The sequence below is a fragment of the Natrix helvetica genome, assembly GCF_964273705.1.
Source record: "Natrix helvetica genome assembly, chromosome: 4".
Lineage (NCBI taxonomy): Eukaryota > Metazoa > Chordata > Lepidosauria > Squamata > Natricidae > Natrix > Natrix helvetica.
The window spans coordinates 112,664,573-112,676,137 of NC_138550.1; the positions used below are offsets into that span (position 1 = coordinate 112,664,573).

At 42.2% G+C, this 11,565-nt stretch overlaps 1 protein-coding gene across 2 annotated transcripts; it reads left to right on the forward strand.

Annotated features, from left to right (window-relative positions):
- Positions 1–3,036: 3,036 nt before the first annotated feature.
- DSEL (dermatan sulfate epimerase like) lies at positions 3,037–9,327 on the forward strand. 2 transcript variants are annotated; one of them, XM_081951168.1, is made up of 2 exons: positions 3,037–3,792; positions 4,573–9,327. In XM_081951168.1, the coding sequence occupies exon 2, from the start codon at positions 5,446–5,448 to the stop codon at positions 9,100–9,102; it is 3,657 nt and encodes a 1,218-aa protein (XP_081807294.1). In that variant the 5' UTR covers positions 3,037–3,792; positions 4,573–5,445; the 3' UTR covers positions 9,103–9,327. The 2 variants fall into 2 exon arrangements, with proteins under 2 accessions (XP_081807294.1, XP_081807295.1); XM_081951169.1 differs by having other exon boundaries at positions 4,576–9,327.
- The last annotated feature ends 2,238 nt before the right edge of the window (positions 9,328–11,565 follow it).

Below are 11,565 nucleotides of genomic sequence, written 5' to 3' on the forward strand. Positions count from 1 at the left end.
TAAATGCAACGAAAATGAAGCCTACAAATACTTAGGCATTCTGCAGTTGGATAACATCAAACATGGAGAAGTAAAAACTATTGTCAGGGGAGAGTACACCAACAGAGTTAGGAAAATTTTGAAATCTAAATTGAATGGTGGAAATACAATCAAGGCCATAAATACCTGGGCAATACCAGTTATAAGATACACAGCTGGTATAGTTAACTGGACACAAGCTGATTTGGACATTTTGGACCGAAAAACCAGGAAACTAATGACAATGCACTACAGTTTACATCCACGTGGTGATATTGATAGACTATACCTACCCCGAAAATCAGGTGGCAGAGGATTATTACAAGTGAAGCAAATAGTTGAAGAAGAAAAACATGCACTGGCTGATTATCTAAAAGAAAGTCAAGAACATCTATTAATCGAAGTAAAGAACAAAAATCTATTGAAGGGCCAACAGATGAAACAAGAATACAGAAAAGATGTGATAAAATTAAGAATGGAAAGTTGGCAGAACAAAGCATTGCATGGCCAATTTCTGGAAAACATAAAAGATAAAGTGGACAGTGAAAAAACTTGGTTATGGTTAACAGCAGGTACATTAAAGAAAGAAACAGAGTCACTAATCCTGGCTGCGCAAGAACAAGCTATCCGCACAAATGCCGTTAACACCAAAATCGAAAAATCCTCTGATGATGCCAAATGTAGACTTTGCAAAGAGGCTGATGAAACTGTTGACCACATACTCAGCTGCTGTAAAAAAATCGTGCAGACTGACTATAAAATGCGGCACAATTCAGTGGCACAAATGATCCACTGGAATTTGTGCAAAAATTATAATATTAAAACAGCAACAAACTGGTGGGAACATAAACCTGAAAAAGTCATCGAGGGTCAGATGGTCAAAATGTAGACTTTGCAAAGAGGCTGATGAAACTGTTGACCACATACTCAGCTGCTGTAAAAAAATCGTGCAGACTGACTATAAAATGCGGCACAATTCAGTGGCACAAATGATCCACTGGAATTTGTGCAAAAATTATAATATTAAAACAGCAACAAACTGGTGGGAAGATAAACCTGAAAAAGTCATCGAGGGTCAGATGGTCAAGATCTTGTGGGATTTTCGCATACAAACGGATAAAATACTGGCGTATAATACACCAGACATCACACTGGTTGAGAAAAAGAAGGTTACAATCATAGACATCGCAATACCAGGTGATAGCAGAGTCGCCGAGAAGGAATATGAAAAAATCGCGAAATACCAGGACTTAAAAATCGAAATCCAATGATTATGGCACAAACCAGCAGTGGTAATTCCAGTGGTAATCGGCACACTGGGTGCTATTCCAAAAGCACTGGAATTACATTTAAAACAGTTAAAAATTGACAAAATCACCATCAGTCAAATGCAAAAGGCTACATTGCTTGGATCCACACACATATTATGAAAATATGTTATGACGTCCTAGGCCCCTGGGTGGTGCCCGACTAGTAATTAATGCCAAATGCGGCGAAACAACTGGCCGCTGTGATACAATTCTGTTGATGCAATAATAATAATAATAATAATAATAATAATAATAATAATAATAATAATAATAATAATAGTAGTAGTAGTAGTAGTAGTAGTAGTAGTAGTAGTAGTAGTAATAGTAGTAATAGTAATAGTAATAGAAAAAAGTATGGTTCATTGACATTGCAATACCTGGTGAAGTACAAATGTAAGATAAACAGCAATAAAAAATTACAAAGCACCAGGACTTGCAAATTGAAGTTGAGCGACTGTGGAAAAAGAAATTGCATGTTGTCCCCATTGTTATTGGTGCCCTTGGAGCAATACCTAAAGGGCTACCTCGCTATTTGGAAATTCTAAATTTACCTGACTTGAACATTCTCTCTCTACAAAAAACCACCCTACTTGGAACAACTTATATCCTCCGACGTTACCTTAACAGTTCCTAGGTCCTTGGTTAGGACTTGAGCTGTTGAGCTTCCAAACAGCTCCAAAGGCTGTGAATCTCACCAAAGATTAACCACACAATAGTAGTAGTAGTAGTAGTAGTAGTCATGGAAACATAAAGTGCAAAATGTTACTAAAAATGAGATGGTGAAGATCTTGTGGGACTTTCAAATACAGACAGATCATCATTTGGAACACAACACGCCTGATATCACGGTTGTTGGGAGCCAAAGAGTAGAGTTCACTGATATCGCTGTACCAGGAGACGCCAGAGTCAAAGAAAAAGAACTGGAAAAAATCATGAAATATCATGACCTGGCCATCAAAATATACAGCTATGGATGAAGCATGTCACAGCGATACCCATTGTCATCGGGGCACTTGGTACCAGGTCCAAAACTTTTACAAAACACATCAGGAAATTGTAGCTTCCTGTTATAACCCCAGAGGAACTGCAAAAAACTGAACTTCTCAGAACATCATATATCTTAAGAAGGTACGTACTTGGTTGATACCTAGGATATGCTGGCAGCAACCCGTATCAACCACTAGCACCAGTCAATGGTATTTGTGATACATTTTTAAATGTTCAGTTGACTGAGTTTCATGTTTAATGAATAAAAGAGATAATATCTGAGAATCCACAAAGTGCTGACTTTTACTTTCTTCCTAGAACCTCACCCACTTAGTCAGCCTGGGCACGTTTCAAGAGCGTCCGTCTGTATTCTCGCAGAGAATGTCCCCATTCCATCAACACTTTCCTAGGAACTCTTCAGTTTTCTCCCCCGCTGCTCCTTCCACCTAGGTCCCTCTCGATCCCAGCTCCTCCCCACCCCTGTCCCACTTGCTTCTCGCCCCCCTCACAAAGATGAGGTGTAGTTAAGAGTGGGGGGGGGGGTTGAAGAGGAGTGGGGACCGCGTCTTTCGCACATGCTCGGTACCGGGCGGGCGTTGCAAAAAAAAAAAAGGCACTGAGAATGAGCAGCAGCAGCTGCCGGCGAGGGCAGACACCGCAGCCAGACCCGCCTTGACTCCGCCCGGCTCCAGGCAGTGCTTGCCGCTCTTAATCTGTCCGGCGTTGGCCGCTGTAGCTTTCAACCCGCCGACCGCAGCGGTTGAGCCGCTGGCTGCAACGGAGGCGGACCGATTGACAGACAGGCAGCGGGAGGATCATGGCTGAGGCTCGGCCGGCGGAAAGTCCGTCGTTTCAGGCAGAAGCTGGAGCTGCGGCGGCAGCGGCGGCTCTGGCCACAGCGGCTCTGCCTGGCTCGCCTCTGCGGAAAAAGTCACGTTCTTTGCCGGAGTCGATTTGGCATCAAACTCTGAACGATTAATCCCGCCTGAGATTTGATTTGATCTGATTTTTGTTGGTCGACTCCTCCCCCCTTGGCGGGATCCGGGTAAAAAGGAGAAAAAGTCCATTCTTTCTCGGCGCCTTCACTTTTACGCTTCGAGGAGACTAAGCGGCTTTTCCGCCTTTTTTTAATTTTAATTTTCTTTTTTCGGCTACTTCGGACTGTCTTTGCCGGGATCCGACTCTTTCCTCGATCTTGGGGTAGAGGAAAAACAAAAACAAAAACCCACGACGCGGATCCATCACGTGTCGGCGCAAGACGGACTTCGGGACAGTTTGCGAAGGAGCCGAAAGGAAGGTCGGGTCTTATCCGATCCAGCTGGGGAGCGCCGGCCTGCAGATCCGCGGAAAGGGAGGGAAAAAACTAAATTAAACTAAACAATTTTTTAAACAAGATATTTGTTTCCCCGGATATTTCTTTCTTTTTTTTTAATCGGTTCCCTCCGTTATTCTGTCCTCCGGACGAAGACTCTTTAAGGTAAGGCGGCGGCTTTGCAACTTTTTAAAACAATGTTAGGGCAAGATCTTCATTTATTACAATCATAATTGCTACTATTATTAAGAAGAATTTCCTGGCCGGACCTCCTGTTGGCAATGACTTTTAAGTATTTCCATCTGTTGGCAAAGAAAATTTGTGCTAAGTGTGCCAGGCCGGTCTGGTTAATTAGCTCCTGGCGCCCTCTGGTGACCAGCCATTCGGTCGGCCACAGGTGAAAAGAGGGGCATTAAGGATACATATATATATATGTATCATTAGGTGCAAAGGGAATAATTTACTTACAAGCATCTGGGTGGGGAAACTGAAATGCTTTGGGACGATATTTCAAAAGCACAAAGTCCTCAGAGCTCAGCCACCCTTCAAGTTGGCTTGGCTTTCAAAACTGGTGCTCTTGCATCAGCTAGCAGGGAAAGAAAGAAGTGGATTTAGCTTACAATGGGCAGGCATTGTTGATGGGGTTCTGGGTGGCGCTGACGCTTAACCAAAATGGAATTGATTCATTCTTGGGTAAAAGTTTTCAACCTATTCCGAACGCTCAAACACCTTGAAGGAAATGGGTGAACAACCAAAGCACTAAGCAATGAAAACTCGGAGAGCTTGCACTATTTATTTCTGATGCTAATTTGATCGCAATAAGAATGCCACCATGTCTTGGCTTTTTAAAAGAAATATATGTATATGTTAATATTATTTTTAATATTTAGTTTCATATTTCTTTAAAGACATTTAATGACACATTTTTGGTTTTTCTTTTTAAAGCAGAGAAGTTCATTGTACCAAACAAAGAAAGAAAAAAGACTACAGGAACAGTGGAAGCAAAAGTGATCGGTGTTTCACATTTCCTGCACCCTTTTTAAAATGTGTTTTGCGATGATGACATCAAGGTAGTTAAAAAACCTTCAGAACAGGAGCCAGTTGCACAGATGGATGAGAACATGGCAGTCGTGAAACCAAGCATTAAAACCACCATCCTCTTCCAGGAAGTTCAAATCAAGCAAAGCTTTCATGGCTTACGTTTTGGAGCTGCTACAAGTCTGGCTTGCAAAAATATTTTGCTAAACCTTTCTACCCACAAAAAGTAACGTATGGATATTTTCAACCCACACGAGAAATGAAAATGAAGGCACACAATTCATTCGCTGTATGCTCCCTTTTATACAAAACAACATTTGTTTCCTAATGTTTTGATATATGTCATGTTCTTGCTTTCTTTTTCAATGGCATGAATGACTAAATGTATTTTGAGGAAGAATAATTCCATGGTTAACAAAGTAATGAGTTGGATATGACCTCCCCCCCACCCCAACTTGCACTTTATGGCTAGCTAAACATACAACCTATGTATTGAGTATACATGGACATTAGTGAGGGATGACATTCTCTTTATTTTTCTGTATAGCCATACAATGTCTGTCAGTGTACTTGCAATTCAACATAGAGCTGTGCCTAATGACGTTGTCATCCAAGAACTGTGTGTACCAGTAAAAGTTTTCTTTTCCCTATGTACAGTAAAGCACTTTCAAGCAGATTTTCCCACTGGGAGGTTGATTTGTGCTTGAAATTTGAACTTTCCAGCCATCCACCCCATCAGCGGAGGTGTATAACCGTAGTGAGGAATCTGCCTAATGGATCATGGCTCTAATGTTTACAGGACATTCCATATTTCTAGCATTAGTAATGTTGGCAGTCTCCACTTTTGAAGAATCTGTAAGCAATTACTCCGATTGGGTGACTTTTACAGATGATGTGGATCAGTACGAGAAGCAGAGGATGGAAGCTTTGGGAGCAAATCAGAAGATGAAAAAAACCATCCTGTATCCAAACTTATATTTCGGTGCTGAAGAGATTCCAGCTCTGAGGCAAAAGTCTCACACCAGTCATCTATACCTCTTTAGAGCATTCCGGAGCGCTGTGTCTACGATGCTCTCCAATCCCTCCTACTATCTACCTCCTCCCAAGCATGCTGATTTTGCTGCCAAGTGGAATGAGATATATGGAAACAATTTGCCTCCCCTAGCATTTTATTGTCTCCTCAGTCCTGAAGATAAAGCTGCCTTTGATTTTGCTGTCGAATACATGGACAGAATGGCAGGATATAAAGACTGGCTGGTAGAGAATGCCCCAGGCGATGAAGTTCCTCTTGGGCATTCTTTAACTGGCTTTGCAACTGCTTTTGATTTTTTATATGCCTCATTGGATGATGTTAGAAGACAAAAATATTCTACCAAGATATGGGCTATGACCGAGGAAATGTACGAGTACTCCAAAGTCCGCTCTTGGGGCAAACAACTTCTTCACAACCATCAAGCCACAAATATGTTGGCATTGCTCATTGGGGCCCTGGTGACTGGAGGAGGCATTGAGTCCCAAGCAAATGCCTGGAAACATGGTGTAGTAGATGTGATGGAAAAAACTATGTTTCTGCTAAATCATATTGTTGATGGTTCCTTGGATGAAGGTGTAGCTTATGGTAGCTACACAGCCAAATCCATCACCCAGTATGTTTTCCTGGCCCAGCGCCACTTTGGGATTAACAATCTTGAAAACCACTGGCTCAAGATGCACTTTTGGTTTTATTATGCCACCCTTTTGCCAGGCTTTCAGAGAACTGTAGGCATAGCTGATTCCAATTACAATTGGTTTTATGGTCCAGAAAGCCAACTGGTTTTCTTAGATAGGTTTGTGTTGAAGAATGGAGTAGGCAATTGGCTTGCACAGCAAATTAGAAAGCACCGGCCCAAAGATGGCCCAATGGTACCATCCACTGCCCAACGGTGGAGCACCCTTCATACAGAGTACATATGGTATGACCCCAGGTTAACCCCCCAACCTCCACCTGACTATGGCAAGGCTAAAATGCATGTGTTTCCAAATTGGGGAGTGGTTACATATGGAGCAGGGTTACCAAACACTCAGACAAATACCTTTGTCTCCTTTAAGTCTGGAAAGCTTGGGGGACGTGCTGTCTATGATATAGTCCACTTTCAGCCGTATTCCTGGATTGACGGCTGGCGTAGCTTCAACCCAGGCCATGAACATCCTGATCAAAACTCTTTCACTTTTGCTCCAAATGGGCAGGTGTTCGTTTCGGAGGCCCTCTATGGACCTAAGCTTAGCCACTTGAACAATGTTTTAGTATTTGCTCCATCCCCTACAAGTCAGTGCAATCAGCCTTGGGAAGGTCAGCTCGGGGAATGTATGCAGTGGCTTAAGTGGACAGGGGATGAAGTTGGGGATGCATCTGGGGAGATTATTGCCTCTTCTCAGCATGAAGAGATGATGTTTGTGAGTGGTGAGGCAGCTTCTGCATATTCATCAGCCATGAAGCTGAAAAGTGTATACCGCTCATTGCTTCTACTAAATCCTCAAACTTTACTTGTGGTGGACCATGTGGAAAAGGAGGAAGACTCTCCTATTGATGCCATCAGTGCCTTTTTTCATAATCTTGACATTGACTTCAAGTATGTCCCATACAAATTTGTGAACAAATATAATGGAGCCATGATGGATGTCTGGGATGCTCACTATAAAATGTTTTGGTTTGACCATCATGGGAATAGCCCTGTTGCTAGGATACAAGAGGCCGAGCAAGCAGCTGAGTTCAAAAAGAGATGGACTCAATTTGTAAATGTCACTTTCTCTACAAAGAGTAACATTGCGAGAATTGCCTATGTGTTCCATGGGCCTTATGTCAATGTTTCTACCTGTAGGTTTATTGACGATGCCCAGTCGGGGTATCGGATTTCTCTAAACATCAACAACACAGAAATAATCTACTCTGTTGTAACAGAGTATCTCAATCTGTGGACAAGGTTCCGTTATTTAGGATTTGGTGGCTATGCCACAGTAGCCACTCCAGGAAAGGTTACACAGTTTGGCCTGGGCACTAAGATGATAGGGAAGCAGGGACTTATTCATAAATCCATTTTCCCCTTTGGCTTTAAAGTGAATGTGATAGCAGGATTTATTTTGGGGATTAGCTTGGCCATATTGGCTTTTCACTGGCGATTTTACATTTCCTTTGGTAAGCTTTTGCGTTGGGTCTTAATCCTGGTGATCACCTTGTGGTTTATTGAACTTGTAGATGTGTGGAGCTCCTGCACTCAGCTGATTTGCGCAAAGTGGACCAGCAGCATGACAAATTTGGAACCAGGTGAAAGGGAGGACCAAGGACATCCTAATTTGCCTAATGTTATCATCACTTCCCTCCCTAGTTCAGGGGCAGAAATTCTGAAGCAGCTCTTTTACAACACTAGTGATTTTGTCTATATCAAGATCCCTACGGGTTACCTTGATATCCCTGAAACCGAGTTTGAGGTTGACTCATTTGTTGATGCCTGTGAATGGAAAGCTTTGGATGTTCAGAGCGGCCATTTTCGGATCCTCCAGGGCTGGCTGCTTTCCTTAGTCAAAGACACAAAGCTTCACTTACAAAATATCCATTTGCATGAAACCAGCAGAAGTAAGTTGATGCAGCATTCTTCCACTAGCAGAGACAGGAAGAGGCGGCCAAGGAAGAGAGAATCTATGGTAGAGCAAAGAAACCGCCTGCGAGGAAATTCAGACAAAGAAGCTGAATACATTCGGGAACTGAGACAACACCTTGCCTCTTATCCAAATGCCCGTCCCGTCCTTAGTCTGAGTAGTGGAAGTTGGACATTAAAGTTACCTTTCCTTCAGGAAGTCATTGGTCCTTCCCTGAGAGCGCTTTATGTGGTTCGAGACCCGCGTGCCTGGATCTACTCGATGTTGTACAAAATCCAGCCTAACCTTTACTCTCTGAGGAAGGTACCACAGCACCTGACTAAGCTGTTTAAAGGAGACAGTCATGAAGGAAAATGTGGTTCCAATTCAGACTATGCCTTTGAATATGAAGCTTTGAGAGAGAAGCTCCCTGCTTCAGATTCGAATGCTGTCACCGTGATGTCCCATTTATGGCTGGCCAACACAGCAGCCGCCCTGAGAGTAAATAAGGATTTGCTGCCAGCAAACTACCAGCTGATCAAATTTGAAGATATTGTCAACTCTCCCCAGAAGACGGCTGAAGCCATTTATGACTTCCTTGGCATGCCTCTGCCTCCAGCCAGCTTAAACCAAATACTATTTGCTACATCCACCAGTCTTTTCTATCTTCCTTATGAAGGAGAAATCTCTCCGGCGGGCATCCATGCTTGGCAGCACAATATGCCTCCAGAGGAAATTAAGCAGATTGAGGATATCTGTTCAACTTTAATGGACCATTTAGGGTATCCAAAGTTTACTGATTTAAAAGCTGCAGGCCAGCAATAGTTTGCACTAAGGATCTCTGGGCTCTTCAATTTGTAGATAAGAATCTGGTTTATTCTTGTAAAAAAAAATGTATGTATAGTCTGTGACACTTGCGGAAAGAGATTATTTTAAATGAAACAAAATACTTGCTCTGGTATGTTTTCACCCAACCTTGCCTCTCCCCCTTTCAACAAAATGTCCTTTTCCCTTTTGCTGCCTTTGAAAATAAAGCTGTGTGAATCTTTACTTTCTGTTCCAGATGGGTACTAGATAGCTCAGGGGAGCGGTAATAGGATACAAGAGCTTTCATTTCTTTTCTAGGGTATCAATATGAATCCTAGCTAAGCAGGAGAATTGCCAAATGTTGCTACCATCTGCTAGTTATTTGGTGAGGAGGGGAGAGAGAGAGAGGCAGAACTCAGTCTTAGTTTTCTCCGATCAACTCCTTTTATCACCAAACAGACTTCACATTTGGCAAACACAGTCTCCCTTGGGCTAGATTTACTGGCCTGCTATGCTTGTCCTTAACCACGCCAGTGATACCGAGAAGCTGTCAACTCAACCTAACCAGCCAGCTAAGGCTGTCTTCTATGGTTACCAGACACATAAGTGGAACAATTGGATGCTGCAGATATACTCCCACATCTGTACAAATATCTTGGCAAAGTGTCTGCGGTTCTGTTGGCAGACTTAGCAAAGATAGGGGGGTGGGAAACCCACAAGCTGACATGGGGAAAAAAATGATGTTTCTTAAATGCATTGCCTCTGTCTCAGTGGAATGGAATTCCGAAGGTTATCAGGGTATATATTTCAGGGTGATGTTTCCCATGGTCATCGTTCTGTGATTAAAAGTGATGATGTGGCATAATGATAAATCCTATTATGGTTTGAAGTATAAGAGTTTACTTCTCAAATGCAAAGACTGCTGAAGCCTTTAAGCTGGGATTTGCTACTGGTTTACCAAGAATGCATATGGTCAGACATTCCTCTTCTAGCAAATCAACATTTTAGAATGCTGGAAGCATAGGAAAACAATCAGAAAAGCAAGGGTTTTTGAAAAACACAGCCAGCTTCTGTATTACTGCTAATTGATTCTACATACAGCATAGGACCAAAACAAATCTTGTCCCGATTTTTTCTCCCTCTCTCAGATTTCTCTTAACCGTCTGTGACACTTAGTTGCTGCAATCTGTTCCTTCTCTGTCACAGAATTTCAGTGAGGTTTCTCGGGAGATGAATTTTTACGATTGAATTTGGCAGAATTGGAATACAGTTCTACTTCTGGGATTCAGTAAGATAGCACCAAAAGAATTTTCCTGTGGCAGCTATCTTTCTTTCATTTATGTGTTTGCTTTTAAGTGAACAATATGTCTAATAGAAAAGGGACGTGGTGGCTCAGTGGCTAAGACACTGAGCTTGTCGATCAGAAAGGTCGGGAGTTCGGTGGTTCGAATCCCTAATGCTGCATAATGGAGTGAACTCCCATTACTTGTCCCAGCTTCTGCCAACCTAGCGGTTTGAAAGCACATTAAAAATGCAAGTAGAAAAATAGGGATCACCTTTGGTGGGAAGGTAACTGTTCCATGCTCCTTTGGTGTTTAGTCATGCTGGCCACATGGCCACGGAGACATCGTTGGACAGCTCTGGCTGTTTGGCTTTGAAACAGATGGGCACCGCCCCCTAGAGTCAGGAACGACTAGCATTCATGTGCGAGGGGAACCTTTATCTTTACCTATGGCTAATTGGGTAGTCTCTTACAGCTTAGGTCTTTTCAGAATGTTAGAAGAAAAAGAAAAGTCTTGCCAATTTTTTTTCATTGTCTTCAACCAAAATGACATGGCAGTTATAGAGAGGCCAATAGCTATTTTTCTATTTATTAAAAGATGTAAAAACAACAACAACAACAACAACCCACAAGCTGACATCGAAAGAAAATGATATTTCTTAAATGCAGTCCTCTCTTCAGTGGTAGTAGCATTTCAGGTTGATAAAATAATAGAACTTAAAACTTTTAGCGCACAAGGCTCTATCATAGATCTTTAAGTTGTCCCCCACTTTTTGCTCACATTTTATAGCATTAAAACACAGGGCTTGACAGTAAGAACAATCCTGTTAATTCTATCCCCGATTATTACAAACAGACATGCTATATTCCCCTGGCCAGAAAGGGGAAATTACTTGTTTATCTTCTGTTATCTGCTTTAGTATCTTATGTGTTAAATTGTAGAACGTTTATGATATATGATAAAGAGCTATAGTGGTGCAATGGCTAGAATTCAGTATTGTAGGCTAATTCTGCCAACGGCCAGGAGTTCGATCCTGACTGGCTCAAGGTTGACTCAGCTTTCCGTCCTTCTGAGGTCAGTAAAATGAGGACCCCGATTGTTGAGGGCAATATGCTGACTCTGGAAACCACTTAGAGAGTGCTGTAAAGCATCATGAAGTAGTATATAAGTGTTATTGCTATTGCTATATTCAGCTGTT

Coding starts and splice junctions, on each gene's coding strand:
- DSEL (XM_081951168.1), top strand. CDS start 5,446: ATGGCTCTAATGTTTACAGGACATTCCATATTTCTAGCATTAGTAATG.